At 45.2% G+C, this 23,347-nt stretch overlaps 1 protein-coding gene across 1 annotated transcript; it reads left to right on the forward strand.

The window, feature by feature from the left end:
* Positions 1–18,869: 18,869 nt before the first annotated feature.
* LOC128626908 (E3 ubiquitin-protein ligase RNF183) lies at positions 18,870–21,671 on the forward strand. The gene has a single exon (XM_053662271.1). It carries the CDS (start codon positions 20,005–20,007, stop codon positions 21,019–21,021), a length of 1,017 nt encoding a protein of 338 aa, XP_053518246.1. The 5' UTR covers positions 18,870–20,004; the 3' UTR covers positions 21,022–21,671.
* Positions 21,672–23,347: the final 1,676 nt, after the last annotated feature.

The raw sequence follows: 23,347 nt of genomic DNA on the forward strand, positions 1-23,347 counted from the left end.
AAATTCAGGCGTGCCTGGCTTAGAAGTCCTTTGCGGAATGCCACAGTGAGGCAGAACCTGTGGGTTTCTCTAGCTGTAGGTGGTGTATTGCCCTACGCGGACCACTCTGTCCTCCACAGTGAAATAAGACTTTTACGTCCTGTGTCATGTAAATCTGGTTAATATGAATGCTTTGCTCAAGTTTTAGCGATCAGTTGAACACTGGGACTCATTAGCAGTTAGCTTGGCCAAATGAGGAGATGCTATTTGTCATCTTTAATGTTTCTTGTAAGCACTTTAAATTTTATAAGGGCTTGCAGTTGGTCCACAGCTCTGAATTTAGCAAAATGGTCCTGTCGGCCCCAGCACTGTTACCAGTCAGCAAGCCAGAGTCGAACTTATGGTCTTTATTCCTAGTGAGACTAACATACAGAACTGTACCTGACTCACAAAGCTTCAAAGAGCTTTTCTAATTTCCAACTTGAATTGCCATATCACTTAACAATTATTAGCCACTACTTTAAAATACACATAAACTCACACGATTTAAAAAGGAAGTTCAATATATTATTTTTAATGTGTACTTTCCTTTGGGCTCTGTGGTTATCGCATATTTGGATGCTTTGAGTATATTACTTTACTATTATCACCAATAAACTGTATCACTGCATATCCATTTCTACTTTACTATACAATATGGCTCCCTTAGCCTATGACATGAGATCACAGTCATTGTCCTCTAGCGCCCTCTTGTCTCCATGTAACACTTTGAACCATTCAGGTCTCAAGATTGTCTCCCTTGTCTTCCAAATCTCCCACGAGAAGGATCTCTCTTCATTATGTATACAATGGCCTCAGTTCTCCACTTCCAGTGCTGGTCTGAAACTGTACGGCATCATTTATAATTCCAGGTTGCATTTCTTGAGTGAGTTGAGTTCTAACTCAGGACAAAAGCAATCGGCAGGTCCTATGTTTCTGTTCTGATGGGATCTGAACCCTGCGGACCAGAGTTCTGGCATGGCATTTCATATCATCACAGTGTTGTACATCACTGAGGTTTTCTTCTCTCTCATGGACCTGGCACTAATGCTGTCCCCAGGTTTATGGGGTCTTTTACTGGCCTTGCTTAAATTTCAAGTTTATCTCAACTTTGTAGAACTATTCGAGTCTGTAGAGAGAAGTCAAAGTCAAACGTGGCTTTAATATTTGAGCGTAGGGTAGACATTTTAGCAAATTTATGCTGGCTTTTCTTTTAAAAATTGGCAGAATATTGGTATAATTCATCTGCATTCTTCATTCAAGCCTTTCCCTTTTAGTTACTGCAACAAAAATATTCCACTTGCCAGGAATTGCCTTTCAATTCTTTGAAAAGCACAGGCAAAATATCAGTCTTCTATCTACAAGTACAAAAAGAGAAAGCTTCTTAAAGATATATTGGCTTAATGGACAAAACAATATTGAGAAAGTAATATCTCAAAGTAATATATCTCAAAGTAATATTGAGAGAAATAATATTGGGTGATAAAATCTTATTGAGCTTAGGGGTTCCTGTTCATCTTCAGAAGAGAGAAAGCGAGAGCTGTAAGACTGGTGGTCTGAGTTCTTTGTAGTTCTCTGTGTCCTCTTGTATTAAGGTTTCTAGGGACAGCAATCTCACTCCCAGCAATTAAGTACAACTAATTAAAAGAATAAGATGAGCTGTATCCCTTGTTCCTCACTCCCTTACAAACTGTACTATATGAAACAGATTCTTCGCTTCAGCCTCAATGTGATTGTGCACCCCCCCCCATATACACACACACACACACACACACTCAGTTACCTTGTAAATTAGAAATGGGACCCTGGCTGGTATAGCTCAGTGGATTGAGTACAGGCCTGTGAAGCAGAGGCTCACCAGTTCGATTCCCAGTCAGGGCAGATGCCTGTATTGCAGGCCAGGTCCTTAGTGGGCACCATGCGAAAGTCAACCACACATTGATGTTTCTCTCCCACTCTTTCTCCTTCCCATCCCCTCTCTCTAAAAATAAATAAATAAAAAATTTTAAAGAAGAAATGGGCCATAACCATTCAGGACTACACTGTCACCCCTTATTTTGATGAATTCCCTCCCTCCAGAGCTCACAGCCAGAGGACGACACCTGTTCTGAGCAACTTCCATTTGCAGAACTACGGTCCCCATTTTTTTCATCTGTGTGTGTAAGATTTATCATCACGAAATAGGTTTTAAAAATCAGGTTTGATTTCATTAACCCACAGGAGACATGAGATTAGGGGAAAGCACAGCAGTGTCATCTTTTTCAAAAAACCACATGACTAATATCTGTATGAATGGTTTGAATTTGCGCCAATAATTGATTAGTAAATTGTCCACCTGCTGCCATTGCCATGGTCGAATCCCATATATTCTGTGGGTGTGCAATAACGTACCTTGTGATTAATGATTTCTTTTCTCTGATGTTGAAGTGCCAGTGTGACCGTGGTGCATTTGCTGAGGACAGAGCTCAGCAGAGGTCTCCAGGGTAGAATTAAAATAGAAGTTTGGGGGAAACAAGGGGAGGAGGGTGAGGTGGGGGCTGGGCAGAGGAGGGCAAAGGGGGAAAACTGGGACAACTGCGATAGAATGACAATAAAAAATTTAAATAAAGAAATAAAATAATGAAGGTGGAAACAAAACAAAATGGTTCCCACATGACAAAATTGTTATGAGTATTTGAAGAGTTAATCCACATAACTGCTGATAATACTGTCCGATATATATACAAGTACTCAGTAATGATGAGCTATTTAAAAAGAAAATAAATAGATAAACTAACAGCTGAGTTGTCAAAACCAGCAGCAGCAGGAGGAAGAAGAGAAGGAAGAGGAACAAGGCCACAGAAATGACAAAAAGAAAAGAAAGAAGGATGTCTGGTTGGGGCAGACAGAATATTTCTTACCTATGAAGGACCAAGGTCCAAATGTGCATATGAATGGCACACATGCCCATTTGGTCAGTTATTCTCACAATGTGGTCCTAGACTGTAGCATCAATATTATTGTAATTAAGTTTCCATCACCATAGGAATTTTTAAAATACAATGGTGAATTTACAAGGCCCTCCAAATTTGGCAAAGTTGAAGAGTATGTTCTACTTTGATTCTTAGGAAAAGCTAATAAAAAGAGCCAAGTACGGGCAAAGTCTGCACTCCAAAAAATGTTTTATATAAGAGCTACTAATTTAGAATCTATGTTATTTTTGATTACTAAGCACAGAAACCATTTAGATTTTTAAAAATATTTTTTATATTTATTTTTAGAGAGAGGGGAAGGAGAGGAGAAAGAGTGGGAGAGAAACATCAATGTGTGGTTGCCTCTCATGTGTCCCCTACTGGGGACCTGGCCTGCAACCCAGGCATGTGCCCTGACTGGGAATCAAACCGGTGATCCTTTGCTTCACAGGACTATGCTCGATCCACTGAGCTACACCAGCCAGGGCACCATTTAGATTTTTAAATGTGATGTCCTTGCTTTATTTTTTTGAGTGAAAGAGAAGGAATCCAGAAAAGCTTATGTCTTTTTTACTAATTAAACATTAGTTTGTGTGTTTAGTGTTTCTTTGACTTCTCCTAGGCCTGTAACAATATAACCTAAGGATACTTATCACAAGTTGGCTTTTCTAGAAGCAATGCTAAAACGTATGTAGTGCTGTGGAATGCAAGACGGTATTTGGGATCAAGGCCTGTAAAAACAGGCAGGAAGAACTGGGCACATGAACTGTAATGCAGGCCCCACAGAGCCCCCAGACCAGTAAGGAGCCGGGCAAGTATTGCTTAATGAAGTTGTCCCTCATTGGACAGAAGTGGCTGGGCCTTCATTCCCGACCTCTGGGCGCAGACTGTCCCAGGACTGGTGTGACCTCAGACCAGCTGCTCTTTGCAGCCCAGGCGGATCCCAAAGGAGCCGTCAGCTGGAAGCTGTGTTCTGATCAACCTCCCGCAGCCAGGACCCTCCTTGAAGGGTGGCACATTTCTGTGTCTACCTCACCCCTGACCTGTGCTGCTGAAATGCAGAAAAGCACTTATCTCATTGCAGAGGAGCATGCTTGGTAAGCTGAGCACATATGTAGCTGGGTTGCTTCAGCCATCCCTGCATCTGCTCAAAAATTATTTCAGGATCCACAGCTCCACGCACTCGGAAACGTCCTCATGTCAGCTTCTGCTGACTCTGCCTCCCTTGGCTTTGTATCTTGACTCACCGCTCTACGTAGCTTTATCTAATTTACAACCTGATTTGCGACTGTTATGACACGGCTTGGGAGAACTTTACCCACCCTGCGGATCAGCAGACAGGTTCCACAGCGGCCATCTCGTGGCCCTAATTGTCGGAGGGGCAGGCTGTAACACGCATGACACCAGAGGCTGGACAAGTCAGAGAACTCGGCAAAGACAAAGTAAGTCCCCCCTCAGCTGGAAGGGGCTCCAGAGGTCACTGGGCCAATCACCCATTTGTCCGTTGTTTCTGCCTGCAAGTCTGATTCTCAGTCAGGGGAACAGCCACCCCCTTTCTCAGGTCACCTGGGTCAGGGAGGGTCACCCGTATGCCCAGGGCAGTGCATGCCCGAAGTCTGGCCAGTCAGTCAATCTGGGTGCAGTGACAGGGTCTAAAAGGGACACTTGAACCTGCCAGGGCAATGAAACTCCACTCCAAGACTTCTGTCAGGAGTTCCTGCGAGCTATTTTCTCCATGGAAAATGCTCTGTGTAAGGCTATTTTAAATATTCATTTAGCCTGAAACAGGCATTTGGACCACAGGAGCGATGCCACAGGAGTAAGTTTCTTACTCCACCAGGGGTGTCCAACCCGTGGCCCAGGAACCGCATGCGGTCCAGGATGGCTGTGAATGAGGCCCAACACAAAATCGTAAATTGACTTAAAACATTCTGAGATTTTTTTTTGTTTTTGTTAATGTGTGTGTATTTAATGTGTGGCCCAAGACAACTCATTTCCTTCCAGTGTGGCCCAGAGACGCCGAAAGGCTGGACACCCCTGGGAACCCAAACAAGCCTCTTACAAAGCCTCTCACAACCTACCAAGCACTGGCCCAGCTGATCTGATGGAGTCACCACTCCTGTCCCCACAAAGTCGAAGGCCTCTCTGTAAAGCTCACCCCTTTGTTCTGCCCTGGAGCTGCGATGAGGAGAGGCGTTCACCCAAATGTTTTGCCTGTCAGTGGTTCTCCAACCTGGCAGCACATCACAGTCAACCAGGATGCTGGAAAATTGGAGATTCCTGGGCCCCAGCCTCGGTCTGCAGAATCAGAACTTCTGGGTTTATGGCCAAGGAATGTGTTGTTTTTTTTTTAATGCTATGTTTTAACCTACTGCCAGATTTCAAAGCCACTGATCCTTGCAATGTCAGATCATTGTTCTATTACACTGAACAAATTGGCCAGCTGGAATACTGTCCTGAACACGTCTCCTGTGTGTGTTTGCCTTATGCTTTCTGCAGATCCGGTCCTTCAGTTCACGAAGCAAAGGTTCGTCCTTCCCAAAGGGACAGCAGCAGCTCTGGCGGAAAAGCATTTGGGTGAAAGAAAACTGAGAAATGGGTTTATCCTGAAAGTAAGAGAGTGTACATTTTAAGGCCCGTCACTTAAACTTGGACATGCACCCATGGCCGTGTGTTCTTGGGAAGTTCACCAGAGCACAGCATTTAACCCAAATGGTGGGGGTCACTGTCTCTTTCCACGTCCACTTTCTCAGTCCCATGTCCCCTTGTGCTGGGTGGCGGGGGAGTGACCATGGGCATCTTTGGACCATTACTAAGGAAGTTGATGGGTTACATATAGTTTTGATTTAGTGAGATATTTGTATGTTTCACACTCTTCTGTGTATAGTTTAGTTACTACCAGCTGCCCTGGTGCAAGAAGAATTTTTTGAAATGGTCTTACTGCTCAGAAAACACTTGACCTTGTGAAGTGGAGGTGCAGGTCCTGACACCACCCCCATAACACACCACAACACAAGGGACACTGGACGCAAGCTGGTCAGTGGGTGGAGTCCATTCAAAGGGTATTTAAGATTAGTTCCTGCAACAAACCAACATCGGCAAGGCCTTGAAATCTTACAGCTCATTATAAAAGACATGTGAGAGAAGTTTTCCTAAAATCAATAGCAATCCTAAAAATATACAAGCCAATCAATACCAATGATAACTTGTGAAGACAAAACAAAATTTCATATATTACCAACAATAAAAAAAGTCATTATTCACCCCACCAGGAAAGTCTAATTTCTCCTGTTCTCTTCGTAGCAAGTGGGACAAAATTATTGTTACAAGATCAGGCAATCAAATGTATACAGACAATGATTTTACTGAGTGGTGTATCAGCTAATTATAAAAAGGGTTATTTTCTAGATTCTGAGATATTTCCAGAGTTTGTAAGCTTTAAATGTTTTTGTCACCGTGGTGGTTTTTATTATAATTCTAAATGAACATTTAAGTTCTTGTCTAATCATTTAAATTATTTTTCTTACAAAGGGCATCCAAACCACGTCAGCCTGTAGATTTGCCCCTGATTGGAAGCGAGTGCCTTGGCTCTGCATGGTACGAGATGTGATCGGCCCTCATGGGTCTGCCCATTGCAGCTGCCTCGGTCTCCTGAAAACCAAACCTGCCTGTTATAAAGTCAGCGCACGCACCGGTGGTGGGTTTAATGACTGAAGAAATGAGTCGGTAATGGTTCTGAAGGCATCTGTCTGGCCAGACAGATAAATAATACATCATTTAAAGGTTTCTGAACTCTTACAGAGCTTTGGAAGAACATTCTTAAAACAAAATTAGGAGGGAGAATATATCATGCCCAGGGAGAAAAGTATACAAACAATCAATTGTAATTAACCATGCTAGATGAAAGGTGATTTATCTCTTATTTCTCTCTATTGGCAATACTACAAAATCATCATCATGTGAAGAGGCAATTAAGCAGATCTCATCTAAAAGAGCCGGTTTGGCTCAGCATAACCTCAGAATTCATTTGTTCCTTTTCCGCAGGGGCACTGCTGTGAGTCAGGTTTGTGTAGAGGGTGCAAACAGCATATGGAAGAAATTGCCCTTTTTTTAAAATTAAAAACAAACCCAGATTTCTGTGCATGCCAAATCTCACTCCCAGTTTTGCTCCTAAACGGCACGATGGAAGAAGTCAGTTTCTACCCCATTGTATATGCTCCCTTGCCCTATGCATCCTATTTCTGGGAGAACTTTGAGGGATCTCAGTACTTACAATGCAGCATTTAAACACTGTTCACTTACCTTCTCTGCCCTGACTGCCTTTAGTCATATATTGCTGTCCTTAAAAAATAGGTTTAAAATTAAGTTTATCAAAAACTAAATGGGGCTGTAAAACTTTGGTAAATACTAGTTTATACAACATTGAACTGGTTTCTTTACATGTTTGCAGCAAGACTTCTTGGCCCTTTTAATAACAAATCTCCAAGTGCAGAGTATAGAATGTAAATGCAATGTTTTCTAAATTATTTGACCACAAAGCCATTTTTTATGAAACTAATACTTCAGAGACCATAACTTTGGTGATGACTGCTTTGAACTAAAATAAAATTAGATAATAAAATGTATGTGCTTTATATATAAAATGCTTTATGGTAAAAACTAAATAAATTATATGGTACTATGATAATAATTATAATAATAATAATTATTATTAACACCACGATGCTTAGAGGAATCAGTTGGTTCTCTCATTCCTTTCTACTAGGGACCATTTAAACTATCTGTATAGATCTGAGAAAATGACAACTAAGACAAATGTATTGGCTTGTATAATTTTCTGTTGTCTAAGTTTTATATCACAAAGAGTTTGAGAAAAAATATATAGGCTGCAAGCTTCTGTCTGCTGCCTCAGTAGCTTTCACTACCATATTTTAAATTCTCCACTGCATTTATTAAAGAACAGTGGCTAGCTAATGTAATCCCTAACAAAATCCCAGTGGCAAATTTTTGAAGAAATAGAAAAATTCATCCTAAAATTCATATGGTATCCTAAGAGACCCTGAATTGCCAAAACAATTTTGGAAAAGAAGAAGAAACTTGGAGGACTTCCTGATTTCAAAACATGTTACAAAGATAAAATAATCAAACAGTGTGGTAATGGCATAGACAATTGGACCAGTGGAATAGAGTACAGAGCCCAGAAATAATCCTCACACATATGACCAAATGATCTTTGACCAGGGTGCCCAGTCTACTCAATGGGGAAAGGACAGCCTTTTCAAGAAATGATGCTTGGAAAATAGGTTATGTACAATACAATAAAGTCCAACCCTTTTCTTGTACCATACACAAAAATTAAATCAAAATGGATTAAAGCCTTAGACTTGGGACCTAAAAGTATGAAATTCCTAGAAGAAAAATAAAGGAGAAAACCTTCATGACATTGGACTTGGCAATGATTACTTAAATATGACACCAAAATCACAGGAAACAAAAGCAAAATAGACAAAATGGGACTGTATCAAACTTAAAAACTTTTGTGTATCAAAAAACACAATCAACTGAGTGAATGGCAACCTACAGAATGGGAGAAAATATTTGAAAATCACTGACCAGGAAAAGGATTAATGTTCTCCTACAACTCAGCAACAAAAATCAAATTACCCAATTAAAAATAGGCAAAGGACATGAACAGATGTCTCCAAAGATGAAATACAAATGGTTAACAAGCATATAAAAAGATGCTCAACACCACTACTCACCAGAAAAAATGTAAATCAAACTGTAATCAGATATCCCTTCACTCCCATTAGGATGGCAACTTTTTAAAAAAACCTCAGAAAATAACAAGTGTTGGTGAAGATGTGGAGAAATGGAAACCCATGCCCACCGTCGGGGGGACTGTAAAATGATACAACCACAATGCAACACAGATTGTTTCCTCAAAAAATTAAAAATAGCACTGCCATGTGATCCAGTAATCCCACTTCTGGGCATATATCCAAAAGAATTAAAAGCAGAGTTTTGAAGAGACACTTACACACCCATGTTCACAGTGGCATTAGTTACAGTATCCAGGATGTGGAAGCAGCCCAATGTCTACTAACAGATACAGATATGCAAAATGTGGCATGTCCATATACTACTGGAATGTTATTCAACCTTAAAAAGAAACAACATGGACACCAGAGACTTCCGCCAAGATGGAGGCATAGGTGGATATCCGTGCTTCCTCACACAACCAAGTTTAGAGACAACTAAATATTAGCAACAGAAAACACAGCCAGAACACAGAAAATTGAACTTTTCGGAAGTCTGATAACAACAAATTATTCAGCCTGACCTGTAAGAAGGGCGAAATCAGCAGCTGGCAGAGCGGGGTAGCACAGGAAAACTCGGTCAGACGGACTCAGGTGCGGAATCCAGGTGCAGGGTTGGACCTGGTGGGCAACTCAGCGAATGACCGCGGGGAAACAGCGAGGGAGCAGGGCTGCGGGTTGACTGTGGTCTCGCATCCGTGCGTGGACAGACAAGCAAGGGAGTGGGCGATTGGACAGGGCCCAGCAGGCCCTAGTGGCGAGCGGCAGCAGAGGGCGCCACCATTTCCCCGCTCTGACCCCACCTCCACATAGAGCGTCATAACCCAGCGACCTAAGTGGCCCTGCCCTGGTGAACCACCTGAGGCTCTGCTCCACACGCAGCGGCAAGAAACAGCAGAGGGGGCTGCCATTTCCCCGCTCTGACCACGCCTCCACATACAGCGTCACAACCCAGCGACCTGGGAGTCCAAGGCTCCCCTCCTCGTACTTACTGGGCGTGAACAGAATAAAAATGGCTCAAGAAGATCTCAAAGCCCCAGAGCCTATAAATCTAAACGATGAAGAAATAGCACAATTCTCAGACACACAGTTTAAAACACTGGTGATCAGGATCCTCACAGAACTGGTTGATTATAGCCACAAATTAGATATACATATGAAGGCGAAACTAATTGAAATGAATGGAATTACACAGGAAATCAACAGCGATGAAAAGGAAAATGGGTCTCAAATCAATGGAGTGGACCAGAAGAAAGCAAATAATGGCCAAACAGAAAAGAGTCAAGAAGCAAGAATTCAAAAAAATGAGGAGAGTCTTAGGAACCTCCAGGACATCTTTAAACGTTCCAACATCCGAATTATAGGGGTACCAGCAGGGGGAAAGGCACAGCCACCAGTGGAAAACTTATTTGAACAAATAATAAAGGAGAATTTCCCCAATCTGGCAAAGGAAATAGACTTCCAGGAAATCCAGGAAGCTCAGAGAGTCCCAAAGAAGTTGGACCCAAGAAGAAATACACCAAGGCACATCATCATTACATTACCCAAGATAAAAATGAAGGAGAGAATCCTAGAAGCAGCAAGAGCTAAGGGGACAGTCACCTACAAAGGAGTTCCCATCAGACTGTCAGCAGATTTCTCAAAAGAGACCTTACAGGCAAGAAGGGGCTGGAAAGAGGTATTCCAAGTCATGAAACCTAAAGACCTACAACCAAGATTGCTCTATCCAGCAAAACTTTCATTCAGAATGGAAGGACAGATAAAGTGCTTCTCAGATAAGATTAAATTCAAGGAGTTCATCATCACCAAGCCCTTATTATATGAAATGCTAAAGGGACTTATCTAAGAAAAAGAAGTTAAAAAAAGATGAACAGTGAAAGGACAGCAAACTCACAGTTATTAACAACCACACCTAAAAAAAAAGCAAACTAAAAGGACAGCTAGATCAGGAGTGGAAACATAGAAATGAAGATCACATGGAGGATTAGCAACAGAGGAGTGGGAGAAGAAGAAGGGGGAGAAGGTACAGAAAACAAATAGCATAGACAGTAGATAGAAAATAGATGGGGGGGCAAGAATAGTATGGGAAATACAGAATCTAAAGAACTTGAGACACATGGTCATAAACTAAAGGGGGGTAATGGTGGGGATGGGGGGTAGGGTGGAGGGGAATGAAGGGGGGAATAGAACAACTGTAATGGCGTAATCAATAAAAATAAATAAATAATTAAAAAAAAAAGAAACAACATGGATTATACCCTGCAGACGGTGTGCTAAGTGAAACAGACCAGTCATAAAAAGACCAACACTGTGTGACTGCACTTGTGTGAGGTGTCTAAAGTAGTGAAGGTCACTGAAACAAAAAGTACAAGGTGGTTACCGATGGCTGGGGGAAGGGAAGAGGGTGATTGTTTACTGCGTGTAGAGTTACAGGTTTTGCAAGATGAGACGTTCTGGAGATCTGTTTCCCAACAATCTACTGAACTGTACACTTAAAATGGTTAAAATGGTAAATTCCATGATATATATATATATATTTTATGTATTTATTTTTTGAGAGAAGGGAAGAGAGGGAGGCAGAGAGGGAAACATCAATATGCCTCTCATGCACCCCCTACTGGGGACCTGGCCCACAGCCCAGGCATGTGCCGTGACTGGGAATCAAACCGTAATCCTTTGGTTCACAGGCTGGTGCTCAATCCACTGAGCCACACGAGCCAGGGCCCATGTTATGTACTTTTTACCACAATTTAAAAAAAAAGAACAGTGACAGCCCTAGAACCACTTAAAGATGAGTCACCATCATTTCCATCTAGATCTGCTAGAACTTCTTTTCACCTTTATTCATCTTTGTTCTAATCAAATGTATAAGTTTTTTAATATCACTAGGAGCCAGAATATTTAAGAGATTATAAATAGACTCTATCTGTCTATAAAACAACAAAGCTAAGGAGAGCTTCACCGTGGGTCCAAAATGTTTTCTACTGATGTTCCCTTTCCTTTCCAATTTGGCAGTGGATGATTAAAGGCATCAAGGACTTGCTTGGCCATTCAGGGCCTGGAAGGCCTTTCACTGCTCAGATCTTTGCAAAGCCCCCAAAAGACAGGAGTCTGGAAGGCTGGGCCATGTCCTCACCTCCCCCAGTCCATAAGCACCTCCAATTTTTTTTTTTTTTGGTCAAAGGTTCGATTAAATATTGTGCGTATAGACTTATATCACCTTTGACCTCCATTCTCTCCCAAGGTCATGACAATCCCTGGTGTTAGGCTGGGAACTTGAGTGCCTCTAATTTCACAACATTCAGGCAGCCTTTAGCAGTTTTGGATTCATTGCTGTGCTAGACACATCAGAACAAAAAACAGTAAGAAATGCAGTATGATCACAGCTTTATTTACTCCTATTTGTGCCATCCAAGAAATTATTTATTTATTTCTCTCTCTCTCTTCTCACTAAAAACACTGCATCTTACTTTTGTCTCCCAAGGAGGGGAGTCAGCACTCAGAGAGAAAGAGCTTTTCTAACTTTAAAACACTCTTTGTACCTAATGAAATATCTTTTATAGCATCTAATCAAAGAGGAGATGTATAAGAGGGACTTGATGAAAAGGGTCCCAGGCTGCAGAAAGACCTTTTGGAGAAAAGCACATTGCATGCCTGTTCCATTAACCTTGGCTTTGCAAAGGGCACCACATGACAGGAGGGAGGAGAAACTGTCTGAGAATTGACCTTGCAGCTGGTTGGCATGTAAACCATAATCTTTAAAAAGAAAAAAAGATTTTACTGACCTGGCTGGTGTGGCTCAGTGGATTGAGTGCCAGCCTGTAAACCAAAGGATCACTGGTTTGATTCCCAGTCAGGGCACATGCCTGGTTGTGGGTCAGTCCCTGTTTGGGGGTGCACAAGAGGCAACAAAGCATTGATGTTTTTTCGATTCCCAGTCAGGGTACAAGACTGGGTTGTGGGCCAGGTCCCCAGTGGGGGGCCACGGGAGAAGCAAACGCGTAGCACGTTTCTCCCTCCCTTCCCCTCCCTCTAAAAATAAATAAATAAAATGTCAAAGATTTTATCTCAAGGCATGTGTCCTGACCAGAAACCTCAAAGATTTAAGGGAAAAGGAAAGGGAGGGGAAATGAAAGGGAGAGAAACTTCAGTGTTTTAGAAAAACATTGATTGGTTGCCTCTCACACCTGCACCAACCCAAGACCCAGGCATTTGCCCTGAAGGAGAATCAGCCGGTGACCTTGACCTTTTGCTTTGCAAGACAATGCTCCACCAAATGAATCATGCTGTCCAGGGCAAACCATAATCTCTTGAATGACTCCCAGAGATTAAGGTCAGCCAATTTTAGCCTCATAAACTTTCCACGGTGAGGGGAGGCCCCGCCTCCAAGACCTGCATCTCTTCAAAACTTTGAAAAGATCTGAGTAACAAAAAGCTTCACAGATCACACATGAAGAGAAGCAGGTATTTCAGTACTGCAGAGGTAGCTCCTGTTTTTCCATTCTGCTCACGTAGCAATAATCGATAACCTCCTGTACTCTCTGCATCTCCTTTGATCCAATCACCGTTTGGGAACAATGACTCACAGAAGTCTGAATGATAAGAGATCAGAATGGTTGAGATCTGGGCTCTAGTCCCCGGAGCAGCAGCTGAGAGGAAGGACAGAGAGGATACACAAAGGGCAGTGAGAGGAAGGACTTTCCACCCAGTTGGGCAGAAGACACCCGGGTCCTCTGTCCCTTTTAGCTCTTCCTTGATTTCTTTAGAAAGCCTAGGTGGGGGGCAGGGGAGAAGCAAAGAAAAAATTAATAAACAAAACAGGTTGCCATTTTAGATTGGATGGTCAGGGTAAGCATCGCTGATGTGATATTTGAGCAAGAAAATGAAAAATGTCCTGGTTATTAATATTACTAACATCCTGGGAAAAAAGCTTCTTGCATGTTTGTTAAATTAATGATTACTACTCATTCACAACAGCCTTGGAAACTCCTCTCCCTCTCTCCATACCAGCAAATTCTGTCGGCTTCCTGCTCACGTGTGGAATCCCCACAGTCTCACTTTCCCCTCTCTGGTTTGTTAGCCAGAGCCATCTACCCAGGTTACCTGCTTCCAAATTTGTCCCTTCTCTGCTATTCTTCACATAGCAGCTACAGTGATTCACCTGAAGCCTAAGTCTGATTAAGTATCTGTCTACTCAAAACCCTTGAATGGCTTTTTATCTTACTCTAATTAAAAATAAAAATTATTTAAATGATCTAGAAGTCCCTATACGATCACCCTTGCCTGGGCACCCTCTGTGGCCTCATCTCCTACCCCCTCCCCTTGCTCTACCTGTTGGCTTTTTTGCTGTTCCTGGAATACATCAAACATATCCCCACCTCAGGACATTTGCACATGATGTTCACTTTGCCTAGGGCTCCCTTGCAGAACCACATCGTTCTGTCCCTCACTTCCTTAAGGTCTTTGCTCAAATGTCACTTTATTAGATGGGCTTTTTCTGGCCACCTTATTTAAAATAGCAAACTACCCCTTCCATACCCCAACACTTTCTGTCCTTCTGGTCTACTATATTTTTTTCACAGCATTTTCCACTAGTTATCATTTTATATATTTATTTGTTTATTTTCTGCATCACACAAAAATACACATATGCTAGAATATAAGCATATATTCTTGACTCTGTGAAGTCAAGCACACTATTTGTTTTGTCTGCTGTCTTCTATGCCACCAATTTCAAAAACACTTTCTGGCACATAGTAATTACCATAAATAGCAACTTGAATGAATAATTCAAATTAAAGTAAAATATTATTACAAATAAAAACACATGCCTATAAGAATAAATCAATGATGATAATAGCTGTGCTGAACTGTTGGGTTATAGGGTAATTTTCAATTCTCCTTTCTGAATTTATTTTAAGGCAGTTGCATTATTTCTGTACATTTTTAAAACATCATTGTTATCTGTACCTTGTAATTAGACACTCTAATGTTTCCTTAAAAGGTTTTTCAAATCCACTCAATAGGTCTTACTTCAAGTGATGCAAACACACAATGAGCAGATATATCTTAATCCCAGGAAACCTTAGGGGCCTTCTGATTACAATTCCCCATACATGGACCACATTTTTTCAAATAAACTTTTTATTTTAGAGCCCTTTTAGGTTTACAGAAACACTGCAGAGATAGCACAGAGTCCCAGTAGAACCCACACCCAGTTTCCCGTGAAGAACATGTCACATTCCTGTGCCACGTTTGTGAAAACCAAGTAACCAATACTGATGCGAGATTATTCACTAAAGTCAGTGCTCTCTTTAGATTTCCTTAGTTTTCACCCAGAGTCCTTTTGGTGGTTGTCCCAGGACCCCATCTGGGACATCACAACACCCAGCTGTCCTGCCTCCTTTGGCTCCTCTCGGCTGTGACAGTTTCACTGACTCTCCCGGTTTTCGATGACCTGGAACGTTTTGAGGGATATTTTGTAAACTGTTCTTCTGGGATTCATCAGATACGTTTCCTAGAACAGGCCTGGGTTTACGGGGTTTGGGGAGGACCATCACAGAGAGTGCTGTTCTCAACACATCGCACGGGGGGGGGGGGGAGCGTCATCGACTCGTCACTATTGGTGTTAATTCTGATCACCTGGTCAAGGAAGCCTTTGCTCTGAGCTACTTTTATTTAGCAATAAAGAAATAATTTCTCTAGAATAAGCAACTTGCTTGGGTAGGTTTTATTGTTTTTGAAACGTTTTTAATACACTTGCCACGTACCAGGCACTGTTTGAAGCTTAGTATATGTCAACTCATTTTAACTGCACAGCAGCCTTACAAAGTAGATAACACTCTCCCATTTTACAGAAGAGAAAACTGAGGCACAACAAGGTTAAGGACGTTGTCCAGCACTGGATAGCTAGTCAGTGGCACAGGCCGCCTGGAAGTAGAGCGCTCATTCTGAACCACTAGCTCATACATGAGAGAGAATTTATCGCCATAAACGGAGCACATTAATTCTTTTAAAAGTTTTTATCTTTGCAGCATATAGCAGTGAGATCTAGCTCCTAAGTAGCCTCTTAATGGATATGCCTCCTTCTGGATAGTCAATTCCAACTCCAGCCAACGCAGCGCTCTGAAGCTTCCTCCACTGCCGGCCCTCTCACCGGGCACCGGAGGTGGGACACTCAGGTCCTCCACGGAATGGAGGCCAGCCCGGCCAGTGCGGCATTCCAGGCCTCGCTGGGCAGCGCCCTGCGTGCTTCAGGCTCTCTGAAGCGGCTCACCCACCATGCCCGACACACCTGCGCTCCCTGCCGCTGCTGCCCTGAGTGTCTTTTTCTCTGTATGTTTTCTTAAATTCACTGACCATGAGTCTGCAGAAACTTCCTTCAGCGGAAATAACTTCCCTTTCCTCTTTCATCCCAGCAGACCTGGTCCCTAGACCACAAACCTGCCTCATTCTGCCTCCACGTTTTGTGCACATATTTAGGATCCTCTCCTAAACTCTTGGTTTCTGGAGGCCAAGATAACTTATCTCGCAGCAGTATGCCTACCAGAATAGGACCTCAATAAATGTTGAACTGAATCAGGCCACTTCAGGTTTTAAAATGTCAACTGTTTGACTCCTTTACCTCTTGCTTCTGAGTGGCATTATCTGCCTATACATCTAGTCTTCCAATATTACCAATGAGATTTCACTTTGCCCTCATATTTTATCCAGGGCTTTATCGCAGCTGACAGATAGTAATGATCTGGCAGAGGGTTAGATTCATAGGGCTAGCCTCCTCCTGGTCTTTCTGACTGAGGGGCTCCCTGTATCTCTATCTCTGAAATAATGGAAGAGCTGGACCGCTCTGTCCCTGATGGCTGTGTTACCTCGGGCTGGTTACACAAACCCTCTGGGTCTCTCTCACAGGGTGTTTGTGAATATTATTAAGATCAGGACATAAATAATAATGAGTGGTAACAGGGGTCCGGACTCTGTATGTGTTACATATGCAACCTGTTCAATCCTCATAACAGACTTACGTGGAAACTGCCCATCCCCATTTTACAGTTTGGTAAATGGAGGCACGGGGAAGTTGAGTAGCACATCTAATGCTACACAGAGGGTAAGGAGCAGACCTAGCATTCAGACTCAGGACTGTCAATACTAAAATTAAGACATGCTCTCTTTAGCTGGTAAATAGAGAGAATATAGACAAGAGATGACCCAAGGCCTTCGCTGTCTCCCATTTACTTGGGTTCTGAAAAAGGAAACCAATTCAGCAAATACTGAGTATCTAGTATATTTAAGGCCTGAGCTGGATTCTTGCAATGTCAACACAATTCATGATTTGGATACTGAGTTCTTTGTTTGTGACTTAAGACCTCTTTCAACTCATCTTTCACCACAGTGAAAACCTAGTTCCTACAGGAGTGACTACGCGTCACTGTTTGCCGCTGCAGGGGACACCGAGTCCTGGGCTTCCCGGTCCATTAGGACAGATGCCTGGGTTGCACAAGCTCATGCTCTAGCTGCACTGATGGAAACCCCACATGACACCTTTATGAGTCCAGAAATGAGTGACTGGTCCTAGGATACAAACAGAGAGTAAATTTCAGCCTTGTTGACCCAATGCTAGCAATTCTTCATGACTCCATAAACAGAACGTGTTATTGACAAGAACTACCTGGATCTCTCAAACATGGTGCTGTGGCACTGAAAGTACCGTAAACTGCAGATAAAATGCTAATAGCCAACAAATTTGGCAATGCCGTCTTTGCTTACACCAGCTAAGAGGTGTTTCTGCTTTTGGTTTAATTTTAAACAAATCTGTGACTTGGGGGTAGCCCTATGATCCTCAACCAGGTGTGATTTTTGTCCCCAGAAGACAATTTTGGTTGTCACCAGTGGGGAGGATCACTGTTAACATCAAGTGGGGAAAGGCCAGGGATGGTGCCAAACGCCTGACAATGCACAGAACAGCACCTATGACAAAGTATTTATCCAGCTCAAAATGTCAATAGTGCTGAGGTTGACCGACCCTGGGGTAGCCCCAGGCTCAATTCTCCCATTCAATGGTGAGAACATAACAGAGCAAAACTTGAAAATCTTACATGTTTGCCCACACGCACACCACACCCAAACATGTAGGCCTTCAGAACTCCTTTTCAGTCCCCTTCAGCATCAAGGGTACACACGTCCTAGGAAGTGGGTGGATGGGAAGGACAAACCCTTAAGTGCACACTAGCCTCTCCTGTTTCCAGTTTCTTTTCCCTCCAAGCCCTGTTTAAAAATTTTTCCAGCATCAGCAATGTCTCTTCTCAGCACAGGGCTAATCAAAACTTAAGGAAGAAGAACCCAGATTAAAACGATGCATAAAATGCATCATTCCAGGCTCTTCATTATGCAGGAGGGAAAGAGGACAGGCACCAACTTCCTCCACTGTAGGTAGGTTTGTGCATAATATTTCGAGGCCAGACTAGGGCCTTCTTCTGATTCTCCATTGCCGTACCTTCTGCGTGTAACGAAGTATATCACAAAATGATATACTTCAAGAAAAAATTAAAAAGCGCTTCCTTAAATTATAAAATGCGGGACTAGGAAATAAATAAAAAGAAAATGATCGTTAATGAGCTTCATCTAAAGCCTTCTATCTATCACATTTGCTACTCACGGAGAATAAAAACCAAACTTATAGAAATGTAATAGTTATTTATGACAATTCCTCCCCTTGCCTGTGCATTGGCAGTTTCTTCATTTCTTTCCTTTCCTTTCCTTCTGCTCGTTCCCAGTTCAGTCTTCCTTTCCACAAATACTCCCTGGGGCAACCTGCTGTCTTCTGCAGAGAATCCGGAGAAAGTGAGAACACTCCCTTCTCATGAGACTCCCCCACCCCGCCCCAGCTCCATCCTCTTCCTCATTCTTGTTGGGAAGGGGATGTCTCTTTTCATAGGATGAGATCCAACCTGGAGAAGGGGGAGTAGAACTTTCTGGTTAGGGATATGTGAAGAGCACCCACGAGAGATTTCCCCCAAACCCACCACTCCCGTATTCTACTGACTGTCCCTTCCAGAAGCGCTGCTTTTTTGCTAACCTGCTTAGAGGAGCTTCTACTCGGTTTCTAATAAAACCAGGAAGATCCGTCCCATGTTACAAAGGTGGTTTTCAGCTCTCTGCATTTGCATGTTAAACACTGAAGTGAAGAAGAGGCGAGGGTGAGAAATGAACGACAGGGGCTAGGGTTAGGGTGGACGTTGAAATTCTGTGAGCCTGTTTGACAATATTTCCCCCTCTCGGCCTCTGTAGCCGCCTGTGCACCAGCGAAATAGCTACTTCCCTCCCCTGCGGTCAGCGTCAGGACTTTGCAAGACCTGGCCAAGTGAGCCTGTATCTTCATGTCTCCCTAAGTCTCAGGAAGCAGCATTTCTGGAGGCAAAAAGGGACTGTTCAGCTCCAAAATTCCCTCCCAATGGTGAAAAGGAAAGTACAAGCCCTCCCTCCGCCTCCACTCTGAGAAGAAGGCTTCAGGGTTGCCTGGGCTTTGGTAATAAAAGCGGAAAGTGTAAACGGCTTGGTGATTACTGGCTTTCGCCCTTGGACAGAGAAATGAGATCACGATTTTCATGGACAGGAACCGCCGCCGCCGCGGAGGCCGCTGCATCCCCTCCCAGTGCGGGTCGCGCATTACATCACCGGTGAGCTCTGGCTTGCAGGGGGGAGAGGAGGCTTCGCCAGGGACTCAGCCCCAGACCTGGGAAGGACAAGGATAAAAGGGGTGGGGGCGAGGTAGAGGGGAAAACAAGACCAGGCTTCCCCCCACTGCCCTGAGAGTGGCTTCGAAGGGCGGGGGTGCTGCAAAGGCGCCACATCTCTAAGTGGCCGCACCCCGAATCCGCTTCCCGCAACGTGCCGCCCCCCGCCCCAGGAGCCCTCAACTCCCAATTCCAAGAAAAAACAATATCCAAAGCTGTCGGCAGCGCTGTCTTGAGAGGTCCCAGGGGGACGGCAGAGAAGCTCCCAGGGCTGGGAGGACTCCAGGCGCCCGCCTCTGGTGGGAGCGGGCGCAGTGGTCGCCGGGGCGCCCCCCGCCGGGCTCAGCCAGCGGTGCCTCCCCCGCCAGGACACAGCAGCCAGAGGGGGGAGGCGGAAGCGCCTCCTCCCCGCTCGGAGCCGACCCGGCGGCGGCAGAGGGGGAGGAAGGCGCCTCACCTGGCCCCCGATGAAGGGCGGATCATGCCATGGCAGCGCCGGCGAGCGACAGCGGCAGTGGCGGCGGCGGCGGCGAGCAAAGCCCAACCAGCAGCCCTGGGAGCTCCACAGGAGCCGGGGGCGCTGCGGCAGGATCCCGGGACAACCGGGACTCGGGAGGCCGAAGCGCAGTGGTGACAGTCCCCGGTCTCCCTCCGTTCGAGGACTACGAGTGCAAAATCTGCTACAACTACTTCGACGCGGACCGGCGCGCTCCCAAGCTCCTGGCGTGCCTGCACACCTTCTGCCAGGAGTGTCTGAGCCAGCTGCAGCTCCGCGCCGCCGCCGCTGCCGCCGCCGCTACTGCGCCTGAGCGCCCACCGCCCTGGCACAGCCCTCCCGGCGCCATCGCGTGCCCAGTGTGCCGCCACCGCACGCCGCTGCCGGACAGCCGCGTGCACGGCCTGCCTAACAACACCAAGCTCGCGGAGGCCTACCCGCTGGCCCTGCGCGCCGCGCAGGATCCGCTGCCCCAGGACCGCCTCCCGCCGTTGCCCACTCGCCGCCCAACGCCCGCGCCGACCGCGCCGCCCGCGCCGGCCGCCGCGCCAGCGCCACCCAGGGAGGAAGCCGCCCGTGGGCCACGCGCCCGCGCCGCTCTGCGCGCCCCAGGCGCCTACGAGAGCTGCCACAACTGCAAGCGCGCAGCGCTCACCGCCGGCTGTGTGTGCGTCGTCTTCTCCTTCCTCTCCATGGTGGTGCTGCTCTTCACCGGCCTCATCTTCGTCAACCACTACGGCGGCGGTGGCGGCGGTGGGGGTGGGGGTGGGGCATCCCCGGGCGGCGGGGCGCCCCCTGGCGCGGCCCCAGCTACCGGGTCTCCCTCACCCGTGGGGCCCATCTGCCTGTCGGTGGCCAGCATTCTGGCACTCTTCTCGGTTGTTGTCACTTGGCTCATCTGCTGGCTCAAGTACCGACCCGAGGGCGCGGCCGCGGGCTCCGTCGGGGGCGGCGGCGGCCGCCGGAGGACCCGGGCAGCGGGTGGAGTTCGGAGGAGCGACACGTAGGGCACACGACAGGTCTCCTGCGCGCGTGCACCTTCAGCCTCGCGAGGCCGGAGAGGAGGGGACCTCTGGCTCGGTGCTCGCGAGGTTCTCTGCACTCTCCCTGCGACCCCTGACGCGCACCCCCTGGTCGCTCTGCCACAATGGGGCCTTGGTTTTCAGCCTCTCGGGCTTTCCACGCTCCGCCTCCTCCTCCCGGGGCCAGAAAGAGAAATCGAGGAGGCGGAGATGCTACTGGGGAGTCCATCTCTCCGAAAGTACAGTATCAACCTCTGCTTCGGGCACCACCCTCATCGTCGCCAGAGTTCTCAGCCATCCCTCCCAGAGTCCGAATATTCGCGAAGGGAGCTGGAGAGGGGGGTGGGACCCCTGCCGCTCTGCCCGATCACTGGTCTTCTGCCTGCTGTGACTTTAGAGTTTAAGGGTGCGGGCATGCGCGCGCGGAGAGCTGCAGCAGTCGTGAATGCACTTGCATTGTCCAGAAGAATGAATGAGATGTAAACGGGAGAAAAATGTTTCCCCGCTTTCTGGCGGCGATGGAAAGTGAGTAGGATGGAGCGCTGAGAGCGGTAACCACTCCCCACCGGCACCGCACCGGCTGGAGCCGGGCCGCTGGGCGCTGCAAAGTCCAGTAACTACGGGAGATCCGGCAGGTGCGCAGCGCGCGTGCGCGCCCGTCGCAGCGGAGCGGAGGTGGCTGGCGCACCGAGCGGTGGTTCTTGCTACCCACCGTCTCGCACGCAGCGCCCCCGCAGAGTCCCTGGGCTCCTGGGAACTTACGGTTGTTTTATTCACGGCACTACCACCAGGGAGTCATTTCCTCCTCTGTAACTAGACTCAGGGAGCTTCAAGAGCTTGGTCTCCCATCTTCTCTCAAAACTGACTTACTGTTGCCCCCACCTGGAAGATACTGAGAGCTATTCACGCAGAATAGAAACGGCAGGCTTTCTTTGCCTTTTTTCTTTATTTCATTAAAAAAATAATTTATTTAAGAATATATAAATCTGGAAATTTTGTGCGTTAAAATTTCCAGAAAAGATGTTTGATAAGCAGTAACATTCCTTCCGTACCTCCAGTTAAAGTACATTTCGAAATTAGCAGAAATAAAAGCGTGTTGGTAACTAATTCAAGATTTTGTACTGTAAAACTACTAATGACTTTCAACTACCTGATAAAATATAATATAGTGCCCAAAGACTAAACTGACAAGTTTTTCTTCCTTTGATTAAAGATATAAAAAACACTTATCAGAAAGATATTATTTTGATTTTAGCTATTTAATATTGGAAATCACTATGTTCCGATCCAGTCACATTAAATAAAAAAGAATACATATTCTGATTTTGTAACAAAAAAAAAAGAATTGCCATGTGTGTTACAGGTGGGTTTGATGCCTTTTTAAAGAAACAAAAAACTCCACCTGTTGCAAATGTATTTGATATGAAAACATTCTTTATTCCATGTTTCGAAAGTTGGATAAGACAAAGTTTTCATACCCAAACATTACAGAAGCTACTGAAGCTGTGCCGTTATTCCTCATGTATTTACGCGAGCTGTCTGCATGATACCCTGACACTGTTCTAGTACCTGAACTTGAATGAACGTTTGTGTCTATCACAGGGAGCAGCCATTTACTGGCCGTCAATAAGTGGTATGACTCCCATTCAGGAGTTGCAATATGATGTGTTTTATGTCTGTGTTGTCTTCATTAAAAATGAGAAGCATTTATAGAAAAAAACTATTTTCACGAAATTTATTTTGTGGGGAAATTGCTCCAAGTTATTGGTGTGGCCTTCTCTTCCTGAAGTACACTTTTCCATCCAAACCCTAATTTAGCATCTTAAATGGGGCTGATATCACACATGAGAGTGTGCAGTGCTAGGGTAGGCATTTCATGGAATTGTTCCTAGTCTTTTTAAAAAAGATTTTATTTATTCATCCTGAGGCAGAGGGGAAGGGAGGGAGAGAAACTTCAATGTGTGGTGGTCCCTTGTGTGCCCCCAACTGGGGGCCTGGCCCACAACCAAGGCACATGCCCTGACTGGGAATCAAACTGGAGATCCTTTGGTTCACAGTCCAGTTCTCAATCCACTGAGCCACACCAGCCAGGGCTATTTCTAGTCTTTACCAGGATTCCTAAAGGCCCTGTGAAATCTGTTGTATTCCGGAGGAAAAAATAGCTGATCCATCCATTAAAATCGCATTAACTAAAAGGTATTGCCAGCCCTGGCTGGTGTAGCTCAGTGGATTGAGCATGGATGGGCCTGTAAAGCAAAGGATCACAAGTTTGGTTCCCAGTCAGGGCACATGCCTGGGTTGCAGGCCAGTT

The sequence above is a fragment of the Artibeus jamaicensis genome, unplaced genomic scaffold (genome assembly GCF_021234435.1).
Source record: "Artibeus jamaicensis isolate MK-2021 breed Jamaican fruit bat unplaced genomic scaffold, CSHL_Jam_final contig_1015, whole genome shotgun sequence".
NCBI lineage: Eukaryota > Metazoa > Chordata > Mammalia > Chiroptera > Phyllostomidae > Artibeus > Artibeus jamaicensis.